Source organism: Nipponia nippon, unplaced genomic scaffold (genome assembly GCF_047370975.1).
Source record: "Nipponia nippon isolate SJK-2023a ecotype South Korea unplaced genomic scaffold, ASM4737097v1 scaffold_6, whole genome shotgun sequence".
Taxonomy (NCBI): Eukaryota; Metazoa; Chordata; class Aves; order Pelecaniformes; family Threskiornithidae; genus Nipponia; species Nipponia nippon.
In genome coordinates, this window is record NW_028262380.1 from 65,018,678 (window position 1) to 65,044,924 (window position 26,247).

Consider the following 26,247-nt stretch of genomic DNA (forward strand, 5'->3'; position numbering starts at 1 on the left):
TGTGATAAGGATTACCAGGGCACAGTTAGGACTCTCCCTCTATCGTGCAGCATCGGGTTGCAGTGCTCCTCTCAGTTATGCACAGAAGCAGTGTACGGGTGGACTGCAGAGGAGGAGTTGGCCCATCATCTTCCCTGTCCACCTCTTCTCTGTCATGCTGCGCTGTAACCTGTTCTGCTTCTTGTAGCGAGGGGGTGGCTCTTCGCGCTTTGCCAGCAGAGCTTAGTGAAGATGCAAGCGGAGGGGTGCTGGGTGTGCAGAATCATTCCTGTAGTGCCCTGCCAAAAGTCCCTGCACTAGGTGGAACAGGCATCTTGTGACTTTCCAACAGTTTCACAATGCAGAGCAAGAAGATGCTGTTCTTTCCATACCCGTTCTGCATACTCAGATGTTTCCATCCGTGTCCTTTCTCACTGGGAGGAGAAAATTTTGCAGTAGGATAGGAAACAGGGAACTGAGATAGCAGGGGGGAGAGAGAGAGGGAAACAACTGGTCATAAAGTTTTTGCAATGCTCGTCTAAAAAGCAATTGTCTGTGAAGCTATTTCCTACCATCAAATTCCCCTCGGTATTCAGTCTGTGAGTCCTGAGGTGGCAAAATGATGGTTAATTTCTTACAAGCATATAGAGGGTTTAGGCACACGCGCTTGTGTGCTTTCCTTCATCCTGGAGCATGATCTCTGCAGCAGTGTTCAGGCTTCAGAGGCAGCATCTTAAGAGAGTGGATTGAGCTCGGCTCCCATTGAGATGCTGAAAGTCTCATCCTCCTGTTCTCAAACAATTGCTTTTTGAGGGTTACATACATCACAAAATGTCACAGTCATGAAAACGTGATGTACACCATATATACTTTCACTGGTTGCTTTTGTTTCTAATAGTAATTCAGATGATTGTGTTTATCAAATTTTCCAACTGAAACAAATGCAATTCTTTTTCTGTCAATTCAGAGCTGAAACACAGCCACAAAAGCAGCACTGGAATCTCTGGCGTTTTGCTCTTCGCACTGGTAACTATGATGACCGGAATATAGCATAATGTTTCTGTGCTGGTTTAATCCCTGCTGCTGCTGCTCCATGGACTTCAGTATTAAAATACATGAATTTCAACAGGAAAAAAGATCCGGAAAATTTGTTTTTTCTAGCTGGCTGTAAAAGTCAAGGGAGGAAATGTCAGTAGGGCTCCATTTCAGGAAGCTACAGACAGCTGGACTGTATTTATGCTGTAGCAGGAGCAGCCACTCTCCTCTGTGAAAGCTGCGATCTGACCGAGGCTGTTCAGCCTCCAGGATTTGTGGGCCACAGCTGTGTGGCAGTTTCTCAAATATTTATTTTTTTTCTCCAGTTTCCAAAGTTGTTCCTTAAAAGGCATTTGAAAATGTGAACAGGTAGTAACTAGTCTCAGAAGTCAGAGGAGACAAGTGGGCTCTCTTTATGCAGAGGGAGATAAGGACAGACCAAAAGACTGTGCTGTCTGTCAAACACTGGCACTTTCTAATACGCTGGCAGCTTATGACAGGATTGTTTCCCAGAAAGTCTCTGTGCAGTCCCAATTAATCGCCTACTGCAGCTCTAGGTCGATGTTGTGCCTAGTTCTGCAAACCCCCCCGCCAGGAACGGCTAGGACCGACTCTGGGAAAGTGAGATACCATAACCCCCTCTGTTGCCTGAATGAGGGTTAAATAGAGCTCGCCTTGCCAACTCGTGGTCTGAGCTTCGCTGCCCATCAGAAGTGGCAGGGAGACTGGAAGGTCACGGACCCCACGTTGTCCTGAACTGCCCTGTCCCTTCACAGGAGGTTTTGCTTGGGAGAAACTTGCTGCTGCGTGTTTGATTGCTGCTCTGCTTTGGAAATGCTCTAAGTGGTGCAAAGCAAAAGATACAGAGTTGTGCCGCACACCACGTGTTATCGGGGTGCCCTGCTCGCACATGCAAGGAGCAAATCTCTGCTGTAATTTCTTTATCAAACCGATCTGACACCCATAGCCCTTCTGCAATATCAAGTGCTCTCCTAGGCCCGGACACAAACGCCATGGCGGTCTGTGTAGTCTATTTAAGAGGCAGAAGGTTTTTTGATGCCTACCAACCGCTGAATGTAAGCTTTAATTGGGAAAATTTAAGGGCTTTGGGGGATACATTATATTGGCTGACATGCTGAGTTTCCAAGGTACTTTTCAGGAGTATTTTATGGTAGTAATGCAACAAAGTGTTGGTTTTCATCTGTTTTTCACAGAAACCACTGTTTACTAAGTCTGCTTTTCTTTGGGACATTCTAGTTGCAGAACAGTTGTTTCTAAGAACACTGCCAAGCTGGGGTTCCTTGGGGCTTTTACTTGATAGTATTCTTAATGCTGCTGAAGAAATTAATCTCTCTTTCCCAGTCTTAGTCTTTGCCACCTAGAAGCTGCTGCTCTGGTCTCCCCCGAGACTTGTTTTTTTTAGTGAACAAATCTAAACAAAAGCCAGCTCTCCTGAAAGACTGGGCATTACGGGTCACTGCAGGCAGGCTGGGATTCCCCACGCCAGCCAGAGCTATTGCCAGCCATCGTGCTGATGTCTCAGCTCAGGATCTTAGGTATGCGTCGGAGATTGCACAGGGAGCAGGCGCTGATAGCGCTCCGCAATGACACGAAACGGCAGCCTAACCAACCACACGTTCCTAACGCAGCCCAAGATGGAAGAAATTGCGGTCAAAAGCTTTGTTTGACAGGATAGCTAAGTAGAAAATGTCACCTACGTGTAACAAATTACAGCCTGTCACAGTCATGCTCCCCACAGACCCTGACAGCTCTTGAAAGCTGAAATCGTGTACCCTCCCACTTGTACAAATTCAAGCAAGTTGCTTCTGCTGTGCCACCGCCAGCCAAGTGCTCTCTCCAGAATTAGGCATTTTAATGTGGGAAGTGAAAACGGTGAAAGTTCCCCCCTTTCTGCCCTGCTTGTTCCTTATCTCTGAGAGGACGAGAAGCACTGCTTCCTACCAAGGCAAAGGATTTCTCAGCTAGACAAAATGATTTACAGGATGAATAACCACATAATGACGGGCATGAGACAAGCGCTAAATTTACTACAGCTCTGTACTGGCTGATCTTGCACAAAATGAAGCCATTTAGTAACAACTGTCGCTACACGTCCTGCTTCTGGATTCCTGCAAAACATCACTGTTGTTCCTTAGCTCTTACAAAATCAACCATATAGCTTTGGCAACGGTACTCAGAAACGCTGCCATCTCCCAGGACAGAGGAAATCAGTTGTTTGCCAGAAACAATTCCCTGGGGGTCACATAACATCTCTGCTGGGACACAAGTGTTCCAGGTACGTGCAAAACATTTGCCTTGAAAAGCCGCAGTGATAATTCACCTGTACAGGAGGGCCTCTGAGAAACTGCAGGAAGACTGGGTTTCTAATGCCTCTGGGCTTCTCCATCAGCGTGAATGATAATTGCTGCTGAATTTGGTGAAACAGGTTATTTGCAACTCCTGACATAATATGTATTTTCCTGAAAGTCTGATAGACAGAAATACCCCATTACGCAGATTTCAGGTGCTGGAAGGTTCTTGTTTTGGCCAGACAACAGCTCTAGGGGATTTTTTCACTATAATGTTGTTTTTCAGTTCCATGTCTCTTGATGAATGGTTGGTAGAGAAAGTAGGTTTTTGCAGGCTTAAAATTTGATCAGTGTATGTGGACAGGAGAGCAGGACCCAGCTTACCCAGTCCCACATTCAGTGGTGTGAGCCACCGAGCTTGTCTCTGTCTCAGTTTCTCGCTCTGTCAGATGGAAGCAGTTTGTTGTCCTTACCGGTCAGGGGAGTTGCAAGATGCACTGTTCATTTGTATCGGTGTTCGGGATCAAAGGTACTCGGCTACCTACGGGCCTGGTTTGGGGTTCCCTGGAGTCAACAACAGTGGCCTTTTGAAGCAGTCCTAGTTACTAAGTAATAGCGATGTATTATAATCTGGGTGTATCAGCTACTACATAATGCTCAAGCTGAAACTTCTAAATAGCACCCACTTACAGCTCACGTCCTGCATCTGCATTCAAGGGCTTCAGTAAACCGTCTGGTTTCCAGAAGCAGTGGGCTGCAGGTATGATGGGAGACGATATAAGCTATCTAAATCTGCAGAAGATCACGCTGCTGAAATCCTAGTTACTGAAGGCTTTTTTTGCTTGAAAAGTCTTTCCTGAGTTAGTAAATAATAATGATCACGTAAGTCCAAAAATAAAAGCTAGGATAGTCCTCATTCAGGTGGATGCATACATGGGTTTATGGACATGCAGAACTATTAATGATATACTATTTTTTTATCCAGTTCTCCTCCTAGGATATTAGAATACTCTATTAAGCAGACTAAGTTAAACTTCTAGCTGTTGCTGCTCTCAGCTCAAAAATATAATTAGATAGGTCTGCGCGATTATGTGATGGGCAGTTGCTGAGCTAATTTGGGTGTGTTTCTCACAGTGTTTCTAAACATGCCACAGAAGCGTTAGTAAGCACAGGATAATTGGTAATGTGACGTGGGACAACAAGGTGCCTATTTCATTGCTGCTTGACTAAGGAGACATCAAACATTAGCTGGGTATCAGAAATGAGGAGAAAGATAACTGCTTTGAAACAGTTCTAAATGTTCTGCTTTCTACAAGGGCTGTTTGGAATGTTTTCCTGTGTTCAAATGACACCTCGTTGTCATTTTAAAGAAACACCGAATGGAAGATGGCCTGAGAGTCGTACAGCGCATCGCAGATGAGGCAGAACCTATCCAACGCTATGGCCGTCCAAGCGAGGCGCTGCCAGAATAGATCTGTCGCCCATCAGCGGGGCCGATTACACTGCTCCGTAACAGACGTGGAATTTCATCCCATGATGTCCCTTGCTTCCCAATGCAAGTCATGGCACTCCTCATACTGGAGCTATAGCTGCTTTTTTTTTTCCTTGTTCTTTTTTTAGCTTGAAAAATATCTGGTATCTGGTCCCTGAAAAGGGTTCTGGAGCAGGTTTGGTGCAGCAGACAGCTGTAGTAGGTGATTCAACAAAACCACCTGAGAGAGTGAATGAAACTGGAAAGGACCCAGAAGGGAGATAAGTTAATAGAAAAGGAGTGAGAATTCCTGATAACGGTGCACAAACCCTTTTTAATTAGACGATCAGTGGCTTTTGTATACCTTTACAAACAAGTTTCTGGATGCAGAATGCCTATTGAGACACAATTTTTTTTTTTTTTTTTTTTGCTAAACCAATTCAGACCAAAAAGGCAAAAGGCCACATTCTGCAGGCTGCCTTTGCGATTCCTGTTGCAATATGTATACCCTGGAGAGCAAATCTACAACTTTGTGGAAGCATTAACACCTTTTGGGGGAGTTTTATGTTCAGATTTCTTTCTTCCTGCACACATTACATATTCTTACCCCCTACAGAACAGGGCATGAAAGGTTTCTGGGAAACTGGGCTCTGCCTTTTCACAAAAGGAGGACAGGCATGCCCTGAAGTCCTCCTACACGACACCAAATGCTGTGCATTCAACAGACCTGCTGGTTAATGATCTTGCCCATAAGTAATGTTTTAACCATAGAGTAGCTTTTGTTTGCCTCAAAAGCCACAAAGCCAAAGGGGAAGTGTAGGAGAACGTGGGCAGGATGGTGGCCAGGAGCCTCATGACCTCATCTTTTTCCGCCACACGGGGATTGGTGGCCATGCCTGGGACAGGGTTTAAATTCCCCGAGGTTGGAGATGTCAGGCAGTCGGGGGACGAGGGGAGAAAGCCAGAGCTGCTGGGAACCAACTGGCTGGAGCTGCTGCTGGGATCACTAAGAGCGCTCTTGTCACAGCTGACTCCTCCAGCACCAGAAAAGGTAATTTTTTTTTCTTTTTTACCTGACATGTGCCATTCTGTCTGCAGCTTTAGTCAAGGAAGTGTTGGGCAGGAGATCTTTGTAAAACTGCTTCACTGGACAGGGACGTTTGATGTTTCTCTGCGGAAAAAGGTGTGCTTTTATAGGAGCAAGGTTGCTTTAGTGATGCAAGGTATTATACGTAATCACAATTTTAAACCTGTGTGCTGATAGATGTCAGGAGGAGGTTACTGATAACCCTGCCACTGAATCGAGTGCCGGAAACTCAAAGCTGGTACTTGAACACAGAAAGCTTCCTCCCTTGTGTAACCACTGCCTGGCAGCGTCCCTGTTTCTCCTGGCAGGCTTGCAGCACAAACTGCAAGCACAAACTGCAAGCCACTGAATGGATGGGACACGCGCCCTTCTCTATGTAACTCTCAAAATTGCAATACCTCTAATAGAGTGTCCTGTCTCATTAAGGCCAGCCTTACTAATGTATTTCAAATGTGCCCTTAGTAGCCTTTCTTTCCTGCTAGGATTTACTGAAGTTTAAATGCCTCTTGTTCATCAGTAAATCAGTTTAATTTCCCAGGGATGTTCCTCATCCTGGGAATTGGTCTGTCGGGACCAAAATTTGCTCCATATTTCAGCAGGAATCACTCATGTATTAAATTCCTATAACTGCAATGTGAGCAGATATTTCACTTCACCTCTTGCTTGGAAATACAGGTTATTCTGTTCAAATTTCTGGAGGGGAAATAAAGGCCTATCAATAAAAGCAGTTTATGTTCATATAAACTGAGTTTAGACACAGCGACTCCAGTTAATAACCCTGAAAACTAGTTTTAAAATAACTGAAAAGAGAATCCAAGCTGAGTTTGTCTTGCCCTGTCTCTTCTGACAAAATGATGTTAAGTGAACAACGATAAACCAAAGCTGATCTTTATAGCACTCTGTATTTCACAAAGCTTTTCCTTTGCCAGTGCAAGTCAGTAGATGACAGGAGCCTGCTCGCCTTCTCAGTGTGGCTACTCTCGCCACTGCTCAGCACTTCTCAGTACCTGGTTTTAAAATTTTTGTAGCTTTTGAGTTGCTAAGTCATTACAAAACCAGCTGGGTGTGGGTTGGTGATGGAGGACAGAGGGAAAAGTTTGGCATGGGCAGGTTGAATCCTTAGCAGAGAGCTGGTCTTGGCACGGTGAAGTACACCAGGAGAAAGCAAAAGCCTATGGCAATTTTGTGGTATTTTACCTTGTCGACTCACTGTTCCAAAATATTTCCTAGGTAAAACATCACAATGAAGGTGGCAGTTCTGTGTTTATGCCTTATCAGCATCACCGCTGCATGGCCAGTGAGTACATCACAAATGCGTATCAGCAATCACTTGCATGTTTTCTTTGCATATTAGCAAGAAGTTAATACTGACAAATGCTTTTTCTCTTTTCTCCCTTCAAGGTGAGTAAATCCAAGCAGCATGCCATTTCTGCCAGCTCCGAAGAAAAATATGTAAGTTCCTTTTGCCTTTCTATTTATTTTCTTCAGTAAATCCTTTTTGATTTTTTTCTCTAATACGCATTGTCTGATACTTGTTTTATGATTGTAGCTGCTTGCAGAACGTGTCCTCGCCTGGCTGTTATAAGCCAGTTTCTCAGGTAGCCAAAGCAGAGAGCCACTGGCATCAGTAGACTTTTGCCATGTTAGGCATCCTGGTTGTGGACTTCTGTTAGTTGTATCTCCGGACCAGCACTGGAAACCATTTTTCTTAATGAAAAATGTGTAAGCTGTCAGTTAAAAAGAGAAAAGGACTGTAGCATGGCACAACTGCTATAACCCACATTCATTAGTGTGGGTTAGATGACAATATTTGATGTTGGAAGAGCACTTCAATCCAATTCCCGTGATTTTTTGGAGTGGTGTGGGTGAACAGTATTAGTCTTGTATATAGCTATTTGATTTATACTCCATCACCAGCTACTGCCCATGTCAAATCGATTCTTTGCTGAGAATCAGCTACTGCATTTTAGTTTAGAGTCTTCATGATGTGGGAGATGAATCACTCTTGGGAAAAGGACCTGAGAATTAGCAGAAATGATATTTGTTAGATATAATTCCAAATTTCACTCAATAAAAACAAGCTGGAGGAACTGATCTGGAATTGCTCAGGCTCTGCCAGTGGGAGAGCCACATCTTCGCTATTATATTGTTTGGGTATAATGTTCATCTGGGATCACGGCTTGTTCTGAGTCCTCTTGCTACTGCAATGAATTGCTGAGGACACATCCTGTATAAAAGGAGTATGTGTTGCCGGTGCCACATCTGCCTGAAAACAGAGGTTGTGACACAGGCAGATCTGCCTGCTTCTGTATGCTCCTTTGGGGATTAACCCCCCCTTTTTTTTCTCTTGAAGGACCCCAGGGGCCATTACTCACACAGATATCGCCACCACCATGTGAATTCTCAGTCTTGGGAGAGTCTGCAGCACCCACAGAATGACCTGGCATCACCACAGCAGGTATGGGCAACTAACTGGATGAGAAAGCAGAGCATCTTTCAATGCCAGGATTTGCAAGTTAGGATTAAGTGCTTAAAGAATAGTTAACATGCTGATCAGCTCTACTGTATGTGCCTTTGCGTGCTAAGAGTGAGTTTTATGGTTTTTTTCAGACTCTTTACTCTTCAGAAGAAAGCGTGGATGTCCCAGTACAACCGGTATGTGTTTTGAAGAGCAAAATGTCAGTTGAGTGCTGCAGGGCAGCCAATGTGTAGCAGCACTCATTTTCCTCAATCAAATGCGGTTCTTGTGGTAACATCTCTCCCTAAATAAAATAAAGCTTCAGGCAGGGTGAGGCGAATTCAGAGCAATTCATGCACGTAGCTCCTCAACAGTACATAAGCCCTGGGTGAGCAGGACAGATACCAGTCTGCACATCTCGCGTGTATGTTCATTTGCCTGATGCATAATAAATGTTTTCCAGCACTTTCCTGATGTGTCAAGCAAGAGCCATGAAGATGTGGATGATGACGACGATGATAATGATTCCAATGACACAGATGAATCCGATGAGGTTGTCACGAGTTTCCCCACGGACATTCCAGTAACTGTACCCTTCCCTCCTTTCCCTTTCACACGGGGAGACAATGCTGGCAGAGGCGACAGCGTGGCCTACAGGGTGAGGGCAAAAGCCACAATGGTGAAGTCTAGCCAACTCCGCAAAGCTGCAAAAAAGGTAAATAGCGCTGAGCAGCGGTACCCAGGTTTTTGGAAAAGGGTAGTGAACTTGAAAATGGACATGGTATTTTATGGGAGTCAGTTTTGAAAAGGATTGTTGAGGGGAAAGTAGGCATAAGTGAAGGAATGTATTTCCTTTCTCTGGATGCCCCAAATCAGGGAGTATCGATGGCCAGAGCGCTGTCAATGTGCAGGAGTGTAGCCTGCTGCTGCAAGCTATGTAATACTGCAATTTGCATTATTGTGATGTACTTGCACACATGAAATCCAAAGCCAGGATCAAACTTGAGTTTCTCGTAATGCAAAAGTTTCATGTAACTCCATGAAAGACCACAGTGTCCCCAGGCAGAGATGTATCATGCAGGCTTTGAGAGTCCCTGCGGCCTACGCAGCTTGCTTTGGTGCAGTACAGCAGCACCTGCTGACAGATCAGTTTGTCAGGAGTGACAATGGCTCTGTCTTGTTTTGCTCTCTAACACAGCTCGTTGTGTATGATGCCACCGAGGAGGATGAGAGCGCCCTGGATGCAGACAGCCAGCAAGCGGGGCTCTCACGGGAGGATCCTGCTGCCCACCGCTCCCTGGGGAAGCATGCCATCAGCAGGGAATGGGCTGACAAGAGCCACGGGCAGGACAGCAGCGAGCTGGACAGCAAGCAGCATGACCGGAGCATGGAAAACGATAGTCGGCAAAAATTTGATAGCCATGAGGTGGAAAGAGATGATAGCAAGGCTAGTGTCAGAGGGGATAGCCACCAGAGCATGGAAAGCAGGGAGAGCCAGGTCCACGTTTCAGCCGAGATCCCAGACGATAACAGCAATCAAACGTTGGAGAGCGCTGAGGATGCTCAAGATCATCACAGCATCGAAAATAACGAAGTCACCCTTTAAAGGGAGACAAATGTAACGTTTCCCTTCTTTTTTCAATTCCTACCTAAGGGGAGGGGGGAAGTAGCTTCATTTCGGGTAACTGTTTGTAAATGTAGAGCGCGTGGTGACTTCTCGGGTTCGGGGCAGCTTCTTTACCCGGTGGCCTCCCCTCGGCTGCCAGCAGCGCCAGCCCTCCGCGCCGCACGTCGTGCCGGCCTGGCGGGATGCAGGCGGTGGTGGCGGTGCGGGGAAGCGAGGCGAACGCTGTCGGACGCACAGAGCGAGCATTACCTCTCTGGCATGCTGCTCTCTGCACTGCCAGCCTGTATTTTGCTGTAACTGGATTTAAATAAAGACACAAAACCCTGTACCTGCGGGCTGCGTTACTGTTTGCTGAGTTGGGGCAGGGGGGAGCCTTCTGGCTGCGTGAGGAGCCTTAATACCTCTCCTTCTTAAAATGATGTGAAACAGCTGTTCCCCCGCAATTTATTCAGCGGTTAACACCCCGCTGCGGGCCCCCTTCTGCTTTTAGCGAGAGCGAGGGGCGAGCCGGCCTGAAATACCCGGCGCCGGCCCTTGCACCGCTACCACAGAGGCGGCGCGGGGCTTCGAGCCTCGGCGGGGAGGAGGCCTCACGGCCGCGCCCCTCTCTGGGGAGACCGGCAGGGAGGGAGGGAGGCCCCGGCTGCCGCTGGCGGGCAGTGCAACTACATCTCCCTCCGTACCCCGGGCTTTCCGGGCCGGCGCCGGAGGGCGGGGAAGGGGCGGAGGCGGCGGCGCCCCGCCCCGGGCGGCGGCGGCGGCGGCGGCGGGCTGATGGCGGGCCGCGGCGGCTGCCGGCGCGGGCGGGAGCAGCTGGAGCTGGAGCGGCTGGGCGAGGCGGCGCGGGCCGGCTCCTGCCCGCCGTCGCCGCCGCTCTCCGCCTGCTCGCGGCAGGCCTGGAGCCGGGACAACCCCGGCTTCGAGCCCGAGGAGGAGGAGGGGTCGGCGGCGGCAGGGCCGGTGCTGGAGATGGACGTGGAGTGGGGCAGCCCCGCGGCCGGCGCTTCGTCGTCGTTGGGCAGCGGCGCGGCGGGTCAGGGCGGCGGCGGGCGGCGGCAGCGGCGGCTCCCCGCGGGGCGCGGCGGGGCGGAGGCGCCGAGCCGCCCGCCGGTGCCGCCCGAGGGCTCCGCGCCCCACCGAGCTGCCTGGGCCAAGCGCCTGGCGCGGCGGCTGCGAGGTGAGAGCCGCTGCCCCCCGCCCGGGCCCTCTCGGGGCCTGCGGCGCGGCTGCCTTCTCCCGCAGGCTGTCGCCGAGAGGAGCGTTTATGAGTTGTTCGTAGTCCCTCTTGCCTTTTCTTCCGCCCAGCCCTTCGCTGCCTGTCCTCTTTTTCCCCTGCCCATGTTCTTTTCCCGTCTCCCGTCCGTCCACCCGCGCTTGCCCCTGTCTGCGTCCCCACCTCTTCGTGCCCATCCATGTTCTGATCTCTGTCCTGGTTATGCCCCCAGCACGCACAAATGCACGCACACCTCTCCTCTCCCGTCCCTCTGGAGCATAGAGCTCTCTGCCCGCCCCGGTCCTAGTCCTGGCTGCTTTCTGTGTAAGAGATGCTCCTGAGTAGTTTTTGGATACATGTGGCTTTTCTGACCCAACACCAGGTCTTCGGAGAGTTGGAGCAGAATACTTGTCTTTCTCTCTTTTTCAGCATCCTCTGTCCTATAAAAGAGGTGGTTAGGATGGCGTTCGTGCTTAGAGTGGGATTGTTGGGGGGGTGTTTTATTCATTTCTGCTTTTCAGCAATGTTGTGCAGTGCCTTGGAGCTGCCCTTGGTTATTGGGAGCTGCCTGCTGATGCGCCGCTGGTGACCGGGGACATAGTTTGCAGCGTAAGCGAGAGCACATCGAATGAGCGTTTGGACTGTCGTTCCCGGCTTGCTGCATTAACTCTGTGCTCAGCTGGCTGTGTACGGGGTTGATTTGATGCAGCAGAGAAAATGGTGGATGGGGAGTTCTTTGGATTCAAGCTTGTGGGAGCACATGTGAGAAACCCCCCTTCCTTTTCAGCGAAGCTTAAAATGTCAGCATCAAATCGTGAGGATTTTAAACGAAGGATTTGTTTAAGTGTCCGACAAAATCTTTATAGTTATAAAGCTGCAGGAAAAGTAAACCATATTTAGAAAATATTCTTCTTTTAGAAGAAGAAACCTAGTGGTGGACTTGGCAGTGTTAGTTTTACGGTTGGACTCGATGATCTTAAGGGTCTTTTCCAACCTAAATGATTCTATGATTTTTAAATGTGGATTTTCTGAAGATAGTACTGTTGCTGGCTGGCACAGCATCAGCAGAGGTGTCAAAATTAACTTGATTTTAACCAGGGACTTGTAAATTAGGCTATTGTATGTCCTGAGTGTCTCAACTTTGATTTTCATGTGTGTTCAAAAATCATTTGCCGTAATGATTTCTCTGACTTCATCTGTCTTGCACCAAAATAAATCCCTCTTGATCATTGCAGTGTTTTACTTGGATGCAAGTCAGACTTGCAGAGATTATGGAATAGAGCATGTTTTCTTTTCAGCAGATTTTATTGGGAGAGTGTTCAATGAACTAAGTCACTTCATAACAAGAGACCAGAATGGCCAGGAAAAAATATCTGCGATAATTATGTGTTATGCATGAACTGACAGTGCACTGTTTGGAGTCTTCAGTGGTGTGTTTAGTTCAGTCTGTCGCTGAGATATGTAAATGCCTAGGAAAAGAGCTGCTTCACATGGAGAAAGTGAAGTCCTTTTATAAAAACGCTTATCTAAGTAGACTGTTAAGATGCTCCCTTTGTAGTAGTTGTTGCCAAGAAGGAACCTCCTGTATATGCTTTTAACTGTGGTGAAAAATAGTGGTATTTGAACATGAGGTGAGTGATGTCATGATGACCTGGCTTAAGTTGCTACTGTTTCATCTCCGTCATGGTTTCTGCAGTTATACTCAGATTATCCACACTAGGACTGATTTTGATGCTGGTTTCTCAGCCATCTTCAACCTGAAGGCAGAGCTTAGTAACATGTGATTTGTGTAAGGTCAGCGTATTCGCAGATGGAAAGAAAGTCTGTCGGACAGACCTCCCCCCTGCCCTGCCCTGCCATGAGGTACCATTCTGAAGGAGCCTTGGTAAAATGCTTTGTTGAATCATCTATAGTTCCATCTGCATCTACAGCTTAGCGTTGGTTTTGGGTGGAAGAAGGTTGCTTACTTTTCGTATGCTTTTTTCTAGCAGGTTTTTTGTTTTTAAGCCTATATATGTATTTGCACCTTGTTCAGCTGGGCAAGCAGCAGAACCAAGAGGGGTTGGTTTTTGGTGAAGCTGCGTGCTTGCTGGGCAGAATGAGTGCAGCTGAGCCTTCAGCAGCGTCAGCATCAGGCAGATGTTGCCAGAGAAGATGTTCTGGCCCTGCTCTCGTAGACGGATTCCTTGCCTGTCCTGCTACCTGAAAGCAATGTGTCTTGGGCTAGAATAACCAGTTTGGGAGCTGATGCGCATCCATAGCTTGAACTTTTAATTTCTGCTTTCAGGCTGAAAGATGAGGACAACCTTTGACGTGATAACATGATGCATCCTTTGGACTGGTGTGGCTCTCTTTACACTACGGGGTGTGAGCCTATTAATCAAGCATGCGCTGTGTGGAGAGTGGTGCAAAGTTACACGTTCTTGCAGTGCAAGAAAACAAATATTTTCAATAATGGCCGTGGACCAAGCTGCCTCTTGCTGTTGGAGACAGTCAGTGTACACTGGTAGTACTCTATTTTTAGCTGTAAAATGAAAAGACTTGGTTTCATGTTCTAGGAATGTTCGGAGCAGATTTATCCCTGTGGTTACCGTCCACAGTTTCTGTTGATTTCTGGCCTGCGTACATTTTGTGTTTATAGGCAAGTGTAGCTAAAGTTACTGTAGTAGACAGATCCTTTCCTGGCTCTTTCGTGAGAATGTTGCCATTAATTCATAGGCACAATAAATGGCTAGCTATGACTTTTGTGCCGTGGAGGTAGTGCAAGGTGCCGTACTTGCCTGCTGCATAGGTAACTAACCCTCTCTGAAGAATGTGGTCGCTGCAGGCTACCCAGCGAAAGGGCTGATTTCAAGCCTGAAATTAATATAGGGCACTTGAAGGATAACTGAGGTTTTAATACTGGAAAGAGCACTCAGTAGTTCTTTTGACATTTCATGGATAACCGTGAGGATCTTTGAAGACTGGAAAATGGCATACTCAGTTTTATTTCAAGACGACTAGAGGAAAGTTAGCATAGATTTATTTAATGAAATTCCATTTCACTAGACAGAATTCAACCAGAGGGATTAATCCTTTGGATGTCATAAGTGATAGTGTTACCATGGCTAAACAAGCTGCCGCTCATCAACTGAGGGCTATTGAATGACAGCCTTTCTTGCTGTCAGTCGCGAAATAAAAATGTAGAGAGGATTTAAGGTAATGGGATTTTGGTAATTGCAACTATCAGCAAGACTGTAACGGGAGTTACTGAGTGAATAGAAAGTCAGCTGCTTCACACTATCTGTATTTTAGGTTCTTCTCTTTGTGGATTCTTTTCAGATTCTGACGTGAGTCTCTGTGAAGTAGCTTTAGTCCCTCTAGTTTTGCAGATCTCTTCAGCAAACATCCCAGATGCTGAGGGGAGTGGAGGGGATGACTATTCAACTCTGTTAAGGAGAAAGTCATCAAAAGTTTTGAAGGGTAAGAGCAAATTCCATTTCCAGAGCCGGGCTGGAAAGGTAATCTGCCCCTCAGAGCTGTACTTGGTCACCCAGTGCTACTGTGTCCTCATGCGCGTCAATACTAAGGAGCGCACGTGGGGTATTTCTTGAAAGGTTTTCTTAGTTATTGTTAAATGGAAGTATCAAATACCATTTCCAGTCACTCGTTAATTGTTACCTTTACGAAGAATGCATCATGGCAGTTTTACTGGGTTGAACTCGTGCAGGCTCCGATTGTACCTTACTAAGGAGTGTGAACTAAGGATTGTGAGACTGTTTTGTTGTTGTTTTGGGACGAAGCATCTTTGCCTGAGGGTCACTTTCCTCTCCTTCCACCAGCCCCATTCTTTCCCCAGCATCTGAATTTCTGTGTAGGCAGATTAGTTAGTGATATGTATCTGGGCTTGAGTGCTTTCAAAACTTAAGACTTTTACATAAATCTGAATTACTTTATATGCATTCTGTACCTTTTAAACTTGGCTTTATGATTATGTAGGTATATGTGTATATGTAATTACATATACGTTATATATATTACATGTATATATATTTATATAACACTTTATATATGTGTAAATGGAAAGATTTTAATTTCCTGTGTTACCTAACAAGCTAGACTTTTTATTGTAAGATGAAATTTCATCTATTTTTTTATTTGCATTTGATCATTATTTTTTGGTAACTCTTCTGAGTTCATATACTCTTCGGGTAAGCTATTTGGGCTACAGAATGAGTATGAGAGAATTGTTAGTTGCAGATTTGTTTGATAAATGAAAGAGTACATAGATTCTGTCAAAAAGTTGGTGAATAGCGAATTTATATAGGGAATGAACTGAAAATGATTAATCGAGGCTAGAAATGAAATGGTTTTGGTGCTTGCAATAGATGTCAACTTAAATCCGGCACTGCTTACCGCCACTATTCTTGAGGCATCTAAACGTATATTCTAAGATGGCAAAAAGGGGAATAATGTACATGTCTTCTAAAAACGTGGCTACTAATGAAAGCTTCAAGCTAGCTGACAGGCAAATCCAGAGTTCGTGTAACACAAAGGCCATTGTATGGTCTCTGGTGCGGTGTGTTTTTTGGCGTTTTGTTTTTTTTTTTTTATTCACGTGTAACTGTCTGTTCCTTGCTGACTCCTCACAGTATTCTAATAGGACAGAATTTGAGCTCTCAAGCTTTCTGCTCGCCGCATTTCTTCTTGGTGAGTAATGTGCTGACAGCCGGGACTCGGCTCTCTTGCCAGCTTAGCTCACTGGCTGTTCCAGCCTTTTCTTCCTCTCTTCTGTAATGTTTTCCTGCCTTTATTATGAGGTTGCTAGTGCAACGTAGCGCTGTGTTAGAGGCTGAATTTGTTGAGTTCTTTATTATTAGTGACTCTGTAAATGTTCTTAGTTTTGTGCCTCTGTCTTCAAGAATGACCTAATGGTGAGGATTTGGCATTCTGTGTAGTAAAGCTGTGGTCTTTGTCTGTGAATTTTCAGACTCAGCCTTAAAGAACATCTTTGAAAAAGCTCTCTTGTTTTGGGGGCTGACACTAGTGAAGGTTTTAAGTTACTCATTAAGGAGTGTGAGCAGAGGTTAATGCTAAGACTACTAGTGCTTGCTGTGCCTATGCAAGAGCAGTTTCCTGGTTGACTTTGTGGTTAGGTCACAACTTAAAAATGTGGTAGCTGAAAGGCTTCTAAAACATCCAACACATTATTTTTTGTCAGAATAAACCTTGTATTTGCAGGTAGAGGGAAGAGCTTCCTTATTCCCATCTCTCAGTTAGGAAACGAAGTTCTGCAGCAGGCAGATTAGCCCTTCGTCCGTCTTAGTCTTACAGCAGTGGTCACAAAGCAACTGAACTCTCGCTTCGTTGTCAGCTTTATAACGTGTTTTGGCTATCCCTTGTTACTGTTCCATTTGACTTCAAATTACTCTGGTATGTTTGAAGGGTCCGAGAGTTTTTCCTAGGGAGGTTGAGCTTACTTCATTTCCATCTACTGGGAACGTAAAGGATGTTTTAAAAGGTTGGCCGTTTAAAATTCCTGAAAAGGAAAAGGGTGGAAGTTTGGTGCGGTTCTGTAAGAGTAAATTTTTATTTTTATATGCTTTCTCTCCCACTATAAACTAAGGTCAGATCACCTTGCTTTATTTAGGCTTAAATGAAGAGAAGTTCCTTGAAGGTCTCAGTTCTGGTCTGAGCATCAGTTCTGGTCTGAGCATCAGCACCTCTTCCCAGCTTTTTTTTCTGTCCTGTGTTAGGCACAGGAAAAAAGTATGGTGGTTACTAACTGCTTTCTGTTCTCGGGTGGTGACTTCTTCTAGGGACTCCGTTTAAAAGATCCTTTTGCTTTTCTGTGTTACCCTTTTGGAAAGGATCACCAAAGTTCAATAACTCCTCTTACACTGTCTTCTTGAAAATGTCAGATGTAGTATGAAGCTAGCAAGAGGCAGAGGTAGTTCAGCTGGTGCACTTGCCCAGCTTGACATCTAGATGGCAATTGCTCGTTTAGGCCACTCCTAATGTTTCGATAACTGTTGTGCAGGGAAAGAGATAGTAGAAATACTCACCACGTGTCTCTGTTGGACATGCCTTGCCTGTTTGGGAGAGGAAGGTTACAATTTGTTTTCTTTAAAAATGCGTTTGACTGACATATCCTCCTTTCAGGTAGAAAGTTAGTTAAGACTACTAATAAAGATTAAATACTGAACGTGCATTTTCATTCATCTAACAATGCTTTTCATGTTTAAAAAAAAAAAAAAAACAAAAAAAAACACTGCACTGCATTTCTTGAAGGATCTTGTGCGTGTCTTTATATACTTGTATCTGTTTTCGTACCATGTGGTTTTAAGCGACAGCACTTCTGGCAGATCTTCAGCAGATTCTGTTAAGAGTTCTGCTGAGCTATTACTAAATTATTATGGTATCTCTTGAATAGCTAATACTGCCTCAGGCCCCGTTCAGCCTACGGAAGGGCAGCCCAAAGAAGTTGTTCTTGCTTGAACTTAGATAAGTTTAAAATTCATAGAAGAGCCTGCAGCAGACATGACATAGGTTAAGCTTTCAAAACCACTTAACTTCTTATGTCACTTGTGTATCTAGTATCAGACATCTGTTTATATCATTATGTATGTTTTCCTTTTAAGGTCTGTGGGGGACAAGACTCATGGAAGAAGGCAACACCAGCAGAGAGCGATATCTGAAAAGTGTTTTACGGGAGCTGGTTACGTACATGATTTTCCTTGTGGTCTTGTGTGTCTGTAAGTAGCGTTCAGCATTAATGCATCCAGTTCTGTACTATCTGCTTGCTCTCTGTGATTCCAGAATGAAGGTTGTTTCAGTGATGTGGGAGAAGAATTAATGGGCAGGTGTCTAGGCAAATATTTGGAATTAAATCTTTCTCTTGTTTCTGTGCTTGGATTGTTGCTTGAGATTGAAAATACTGCAACTTTCTGTGCCTTAACAAGTTTTGAACCTTTAAGCAGAATGGTAATCTACTTATTCTTTGTTTTTAGGGAGTATTTTTTTTAATGTAGTACCACATTGCAATGTGATGCTTCTGCTACACGTTTTGAAATCACTGAACAGAACGGTTAAATGTGAAGGGTAGGGGTTAGTCATCTAGGACAAAAAATCAAATTAAATCACCGAGTTTCAGATTTATCACCAAGCTTATGTACAGATCATTCTAAGAATAAAAGTTCTTGATAGTAGCTGGAAAGGCAGAGATGATGCTAGCTGCTTAGAAATGTCTGATAATCTGTGTTTGCATGATGCTGGATGTTTTAAACACGCCTGCAGCTATATATACTCAAGTGTATTTGGATCACAGGTGGAGACTTCCGTGATTCAAGTGTGTCATCTGTTTTGTTGTCTATGATATCATATGAAGTACCGTAACAGTATGGAACACAGAACAGAGTAACATTCAGCCTACTCTTTTTTTATTATTATTTTTATTTTTTTTATTTTATTTGGCTTTTAAGTAGGTGACTGCATTGAGGTAGGTGCTCTAGAATCAACACTGAAGATAATATTAGCAGGTTCTACTAAATACAGACTTAGTACAGAAGTGAGGAGCTTGATAGATCTCCAGCCTCATACACAACAGTATTCCTGGACCCAAGCAGAGTTTAAGAAAGCAGCCTGAACTGAGTTTGCTGTTCTTTTCTCAGCATGAAGAACCTTAGTGATGCTGGAGCACGGATAGTACAGGATGTTTAGCACAGGCCTCACACAGCACCGTGAACAGTTGTGGCGTGTTTAATGTGACGGTTCTGAGAGCCGTCTTCTTTTCTGGCCTTGGGAACTTGAAGCCCTCGTACAATTCTATTTCAAGACTTCTAGGGATTTTTAACTTAATAGTCAAAACAACGCATGTTCATATATTTGCATAAAAATTAGCAAGACAATGCAAAATAGAACTTACTATGGAGTTGTGAAATACATGTTTTATTCCGTTACTAGGGAGAATAGCAACAAAATCTGTATGCATTAAGTTAGCATATCTTTGGAAAGCTGATATGTTTCAAGCCTCCAATTTTTAGTGTGGACAGTTCTGTTCTAAATGCCTGACATGTCAGTGACACTTAAGTTGTCGTTTATGATCAGTTGTAATAGGACAAGGTGATGTTTTTGGTTTTTGTGAGAGAGAATCTTGGAGTGGAAAAGAAAGTGCAAAACTACATTGGTTAGACTGGCTCTGAGAGCAAGTCTGCCTTGCTTGTGTGGAGTAGAATTACTAAAAAACCCCAAAACCCCAAACTTTATACCGTTGACCAACTGTTTTGGTGTTGTACTGCAAGCATGGTTATATACTAATTATCATGGATTTTTTCTTCCCACATGCTTTAAGAATGCTTAGTGCAGGTTTATGGACAGAGTAGTGTAAGGCTGCTTGTGGGTGATATGCGGTACCACCAGGAGAGGAGTAGCAGTGAGGGACCTAAATGAAAATAAAGTGAAACTGGTTTCAGCGGGACAAGTTTGACTGCAGGCTGTTTACAATTTGTTTTGCTACAGAAAAAGATTTTTGGTAACAGAAAAAAGGAAAACTATAGTGTGTTAAATATCTACAGATATTGCTAACTCGTCAGTATTTTTTTAAGTACTGTCCTTTTTAATTTTACGCGTAAGCAATAACTATGGGACAGACTGGTCTGTGGCTTGGCATGCCCTGGGAGAGAGCTTTCCAGTGCAGGCTAAATGCTACGGGTATTTCTTGTACTCTTGTGTTTTTGAGAGTACGTATTTAGAGAGAATCCAGGTATGGCACAGTCATGTGATGCATTCCACATGCCACAGCAGAAATCTATTAAAAATAGTCCTTGTTCTCCAGTTGCTAAAGAAAACACGTTTTCCTCCTTGTGATAAAATATTTTTATAAAATTGTCAGAACTGATGGAGGTTGTTCAGTGTAGACTTAATCTTTCAGGCTTCTCTGAGTTTTAGCCATAAAATGGTTTTAAGTATTTATAGGCAGTAACAGTATCAGTGCCAGAGACTGTTCTCTCAAGGCTTTGTATGTCATTTTATGATTTATGCTCTGTGGTCCTCAGCCAAATGCTTGGCCCAGTGTGAGGAAAAGAGGTAATACGGTGTCATTTATTTTCCGTGGGGAGATTCTCTTAGAAGCACTGCACATCTTGGGTGGAGTTTCGTTGTCTAACCGTAGGTGGCTAATGTCATTCGCGGTGCCCTGCAATATCCTGGTTGACTGTCATTATCTGCTCAAGCAGGGCATAGTTCTCCTGAGATCTTGTGCCATCCATGCCAGCTCTCTATGGATGCCGTGGATAGCACAAGTCAGCTAAAAAGCCACTAGCTGCCTCTCTTCAGGCTGCTGAATCCTGCCTTTGTTTTTCTTGAAGTTACCTTTTGTAGAAGCATTAATAATAGAATGAGGTGTGGGAAGGAGAACTGAGCATTTTAAACTGATTGATCAGTCTGTTCTTCACTGCTTTTTGTATTTTAATCACAGTTGACAGACAAATGCTGCTTGGTGTGGATTTTGTTTTGTTCTGAAGCTTAAACTTTTCAGGGCAAAACCTATACAAATACAACCTGATGTATCCAAAACAAAACAAGCAAAGTACTCTTTTTTCTTTTTTTTTTTTTCCTTTTCCTTTTTTTTCTGTCTTCTCTTTTCCCCAACCCCTTTACCTCTCACTCCTTACCAAATCTTTTGCAGTAACTTACGGGACAGTGAGTTCCAGTATGTACTATTACACAAGGGTTATGTCGCAGCTCTTCCTGGAAACACCTGTATCAAAAATGGAGAAAACTGATTTCAAAACTTTGTCTACAATGGACGACTTCTGGAAGGTAATTGAAAACCAATTTTTTATCTCTCTGTTGCTGTGATTTGCTTGTCCTGTCATGGCCTGTAAATTTAACCTGCAGGATATTTTTTCTAACATGGTGGGGGTTACGCATGAAGATCTCTGCGCACAATGTCAAAGCTATGGAACAAAGCAGGCCTTTAATATGTGAAAGTTTAGAACCTAGGTAACGCTAGTGGGGCAGGGCAGGGCAAGGTTACGGAATGTCTTTGGAGGACAGGTAACAGTACGGCCATGTCAGAAAACTTATTAGCTGCGATTCTAACACGTCCACGGAATGAAGATCTATAAAAACAGTGCTGGCAACGTGCAAACTAAAATTCTGTCTTCCTCCCCAGTTCACAGAAGGCCCTTTGCTGGATGGTCTTTACTGGGAGATGTGGTACAACAACAAAACCATGGCAGAAAACAAAAGCTTCATTTATTACGAGAACCTGCTCCTAGGGGTGCCTCGCATTCGGCAGCTGAAAGTGAGAAATGGTTCGTGCTCAATACCTGAAGATTTAAAGGATGAAATCAAAGACTGCTATGATGTCTATTCTGTAGCTAATGAAGATACTGCTCCTTTCGGACTTCGAAATGGAACGGCGTACGTAGTATTCCTGTAGATACTTTTTTTTTTTTTTCCCCCCCCCGATCTGGGTTATGCTAAATTTCACAGTAAGTCACTTGGCAGAGGCAACTCTGCATTTGCTGTATGTTCTGTCTGTAAAGCCAGGTAAATCCAGAGCAGCTGGCAGTTCTGCTCGTGGAGAAACCTTACTGAACTTGGAGAGGACTGTGCTCTTGAGCCACTTGAGTTTAGGTGCTGTCATTGTGCCGTCGGTAGCTGTTGTGCATAGGAGACACGCTGTGGTCTGAGTGCAGCACTGCAACTCATGAGCACCTGTTCTGTAATTCCAGATTCTATTACTGCAGTGGTTTCACTGAGTTGTCTTCCCTGGCTAAAAATGGGAATAGCACTGCCTCTCTTGGAGGATGATGTGCGAGTTGAACTGTAAAAGGTTTTGGAAGTGGAATGTAACTATGTAAATGCCAATTTTCTTTCTTTCCCTGAGGACAGAAATTCTGTGTGAGAGGATTAACACACTTGTGACCCATCTTTCTATCTCAATTTTGTTGTGTTAGTCAAAGGAACTTTGTAAGCTCTTTCTCCAGGGTAGAAGCATCAAAACTTTCTACAAGTACCTCTTAAATGAAAGCAGCTTTAAGTAACTGGTATGTTTTTTTAGTCAGGTTTTGTTGGTGTCTGTTTTGTTAATTGTAAGTTGAAAGTGGAAAGACTAACGTGCTCTGTTTCACTTACTTCTGAACTAGTTGGACGTACACCAATGAGAAGGATTTGAATGGGAGCAGCCACTGGGGCTTGATTGCCACATACAGTGGGGCTGGTTATTACCAAGACCTCTCAAGGACCAGAGAAGTGACAGCTGTGCAGATTGCTAGCCTTAAGAAGAATCTGTGGCTCGACAGAGGGACCAGAGCAGCTTTCATTGATTTCTCTGTATACAATGCAAACATCAACCTATTCTGCGTTGTCAGGTATGAGCAGAACCATGACAGTGTTCAGACTGCACAGTGTAGGTTGTAGACTTGGGGTTTTCTTGTGATTGCCTTGTTTTGAGGACATGGGTAAGCGTATGTTTTGTATAAAGGAGACAGGCAACTGAAGTGGCATGCCTCCCTGTCAAAGAAGTAGGACTCTACATGGCGGCTGCACTCACCATCTGGAGGCAGCCTGACTTTCCTGATGCCACAACGGCTTGGGTGTAGTTTGCAGGCGACTTCTCTAGTGAGTTGGTTTACTAAAGTAAATACATGGATATACAACATCAGTCTTTAGTTTAGACAGCATGAAACAGATGCAGATGAAGACAGGTCTCTCTGTTTTCTCACTGTTCCTGAAATGTTTTGGGTTTTAGTCAAAATTGAGTGCAGTCAGGTTTATACCTTCTGTCCTGTGTAGTGTCTTCTCTGAACCATATGTGGACTTTTGCCTGTTTCCATTATTTAAATAATTATGTGAACAAACCCATGTGTCTTTTTGTAGTGCTTTTCATCAACACTGTGTAAACAAAATTTTTTTTTCTTTGCCTTTTTTTAAATGCAGGTTGTTAGTGGAGTTTCCAGCAACTGGAGGCCTTGTTACATCTTGGCAGTTTCAGCCAGTGAGGCTGATTCACTACCTCTCCACTTTTGATTTTTTCCTGGCAGCCTGTGAAATGGCATTTTGTCTTTTTGTTCTTTATTATATGGTGGAAGAGATCTTAGAAATTCACATTCATAGACTGCACTACTTCAGAAGTCTCTGGAATTGCCTTGATATCCTTATCATTGTGGTAAGTAATCTTTATAATAAGGCTAAAATTGCTTTCTGAAATGCACTTTGTGGGAGACGTTAATGACTCAGTATACTTATTTTGGGTTTAAGGGATAGGGCCATCGTTAGGAAGGATACTTACAGACTCCTGGGCTATTCAGCCCGAATAAGACAATTTTAGTCTGTGTGGTAATGTTGGTGTGTTTTGCAAACTTGCTTGTTCTGTCTTCAGTGGTTTCAACCTTCACATCCTGGTGAAAAGTTTAGAGTATTTGTCCAGTATACTTTTTCACAGTTTTTACCTACAAAGGCACAGACATTATGGGAGGTAACAAACTTGCCCTCATTTCTCTTCTACATATGTGATACGGACTATTGCAGTGGCTTTCAAGTAAGAAAATCGTCTGCTTTAAAGTAGTGATTTGCATTTGGAGGAATGGGACTGGGATTTGAATATGTTCGCAAAGAACCACAAAGAGATCTAAAGTTGTATTAAAATACTCACCAGCTAATACCAGGTTTGAGGAAGTGTCTCAAAATTGTAGAGTGCTGGCAGCTGTCAAGGCTGCTTTCTTGGTTAAGTGACAGTGTTGCACATCAGTAATCTTGGTGTAGCAGAAAATCTTGAGTTTTGAATTTAAAGCTACGTAATATAATTCTCTAGGGACTTACATCAAGCTGTGCTTACCGAAAGTATACAGAGCCAGCAGGGCTGAAACAGTTCCAGTCCCATGCTTGTTTTGTATCTTCAGGCTTGGACGAATCAAAGGTTTAAGTCTTGAAGTTAGTATCTGTAATCTAGAGAAATCATACTTGCATCGCAGTGCTTTGTAAATGAAGGACCATTTAGGAGGATGTTTACATGAACTGTGTGCCGTTGGTTATACTTAACGGTGGAGGGGGGGAATGAGATGCTTTCCTGTTACAGTCAGTGAAGTGTATTCAAGCGCGAGTATAAAATTCAGTTCACAAAAAGGGTCAAATTCTGTGTTTATACCTTGTCTGAGAGACATTGTTTAAACTTAGGATTATGTACTTTATGACTCTGTATACAAGGTGAAGTATTCACTTCCACTAATAAAAAGCACATTTGCAGAGGTCAAAACAAGACCCTTACCTGTATGGTAAAAATACAGCTTCTCTGCTGCTGCTCGTTCTGGGCAATACTGGTCAGTCTGTACTCTGGAGAAACTCTAGTACCTTTTTGGCTACTGCTGTCGTTCTGCTCTTTACTCTTTTTCACCTTTTGTCTTTTTGAATTGTCATCTTTCTTTCCTTATATTTCCTCCTCTGTGACAGCTTCATTTTTTTAGGCTTCACCATCATCTTGTTCTTCAACTGTGGCAAGGAAAAGATTTCTAAATATTCTTACTCCTAGGCTATTTGTCTGTAGTCCAGGACTATCATGGTTTTGTTGTGAAATGCATGTCCTGATATGTCCAGAAGCTCTAGTTTGGAGTCTATCTCAATAAACAGCAGCCACTGGGCTGTTAAATTACTCCTGAGTGAAAGGTGGTGAAACCTGGCTCCCTCCAGCCCCCACAACTGCCTGGCCCTAAGCACTAATGTGATCAGTGACTGGCGGGGTTGACCCTGAGGACTGCAAGAAGCTTGTATCAGTGATTTTTTTTTTATTTTATTTTATTTTTTTTTTCCCTAGGCTCTGTGAAATCTCTAGCTGTTACTTTCCTTGAAACTTTAGCTTTGTAGTCAGGACACCTTGAAAACAATATATTTGCTTTTACTTAAAGCTCACATTATGGTAGTGCTATAAATAACGTGGTGTTGCTCATATCCTAACTTTATCTGATGTATGTGGCTAAAGCAAGTTGTTTTAAAACTGTAATCACCGTTCGTATGTTTGTATGTTTCTTTTGTACTCAGCTCTCTGTGGTAGCTATAGGAATTAGTGTCTATAGGATATCAACTGTTGATATGCTCTTGAAGAAGCTGCTGGAAGATCAGAACTCGTTCCCCAATTTTGAACCTTTGGCATATTGGCAAATGCAATTCAACAACATTGCTGCAGTCACTGTGTTTTTTGTCTGGATTAAGGTAACTCCAAGACACACATCCTTATTCTAACATTAGAACGTAAGCAGTATTCTGAGTTTCACGTGATATATTATTTGAGGTTTAGTCATGTTTCTCCTAAAATTGGTCACACGAGAAAGTCAGAGCACAGGGGTAACTTCTTGCAGGTGAAAAGCAAGGTTGTAATTTGCCACAGGTTTTGTCAGCCCTTGCTTGCGTCTAGAAGATGTAGTCAGTGCTAGTGCTTTGTCACAGCAGACATGTAAAGAAATGTTTTTATTATTTCTGAATTGGTCAAGTCAGTAATTCTTACTGGGTATTGCTTTTTCCTAGCCTGGTTTAACTGTGTCCATTTTATCTATTCAGAACTTCTGAATTGTTAGAAGGGTTGATACAGCTAGTCCAATTCATATGAAAACTAGATATATTACTTTAGTTAAACTTAATTTCTGTTTTACTGCCTCCTTTCTAGTGATACTTCTTTGCATGCCCATATTCATTTTCCTGTCCTCTGTATGTATAAAGTTGCAGAGGAACATTTAGTTAATAAATTGTCTAATGGGGGAAAATGTAAGACCAATGATAAGTGAATTTCCACTCTGATACTCCAAACTGATACTTATGTTTATCAAGCAAGTTAGCTAATCTCTTACTGTTTTATAAGACAAAGTTACATCTAATTTTTGCATCATGTTTAAGGAAATAAATTGGCTCATTATAAGAAATAATAGTAAACTGCAGAGTAACAGAATAATGCAGGTTGGAGGGGACTTCGGGAAGTCCCTAGTCCAACTGCGTGCTCTGAGCAAAGTCAGCTGTGAGATCTTCTTTTCTCGCATATTACTATTTCATAGCTAACATCTTCATTGAAGATGAAGATGATAAATACGCTTTTGGAA

At 43.8% G+C, this 26,247-nt stretch overlaps 2 protein-coding genes across 2 annotated transcripts in view; both read left to right on the plus strand.

The window, feature by feature from the left end:
- The first annotated feature begins 5,698 nt into the window (after positions 1-5,698).
- Positions 5,699-10,294, plus strand: SPP1 (secreted phosphoprotein 1). The gene is made up of 7 exons (XM_009467655.2): positions 5,699-5,845; positions 7,112-7,178; positions 7,283-7,333; positions 8,235-8,339; positions 8,492-8,536; positions 8,803-9,054; positions 9,538-10,294. The coding sequence occupies exons 2-7, from the start codon at positions 7,125-7,127 to the stop codon at positions 9,943-9,945; spliced, it is 915 nt and encodes a 304-aa protein (XP_009465930.1). The 5' UTR covers positions 5,699-5,845; positions 7,112-7,124; the 3' UTR covers positions 9,946-10,294.
- A 446-nt stretch (positions 10,295-10,740) lies between these two features.
- The window catches only part of PKD2 (polycystin 2, transient receptor potential cation channel), a 28,401-nt gene continuing 12,894 nt past the window's right edge, over positions 10,741-26,247 (plus strand). Inside the window, exons 1-7 of the mRNA XM_087738084.1 lie at positions 10,741-11,143; positions 17,800-17,913; positions 20,844-20,977; positions 21,333-21,583; positions 22,312-22,536; positions 23,105-23,333; positions 25,199-25,369. Coding sequence (XP_087594210.1) covers positions 10,741-11,143; positions 17,800-17,913; positions 20,844-20,977; positions 21,333-21,583; positions 22,312-22,536; positions 23,105-23,333; positions 25,199-25,369 — 1,527 coding nt within the window. The remainder of the gene's footprint in view (positions 11,144-17,799; positions 17,914-20,843; positions 20,978-21,332; positions 21,584-22,311; positions 22,537-23,104; positions 23,334-25,198; positions 25,370-26,247) is intronic.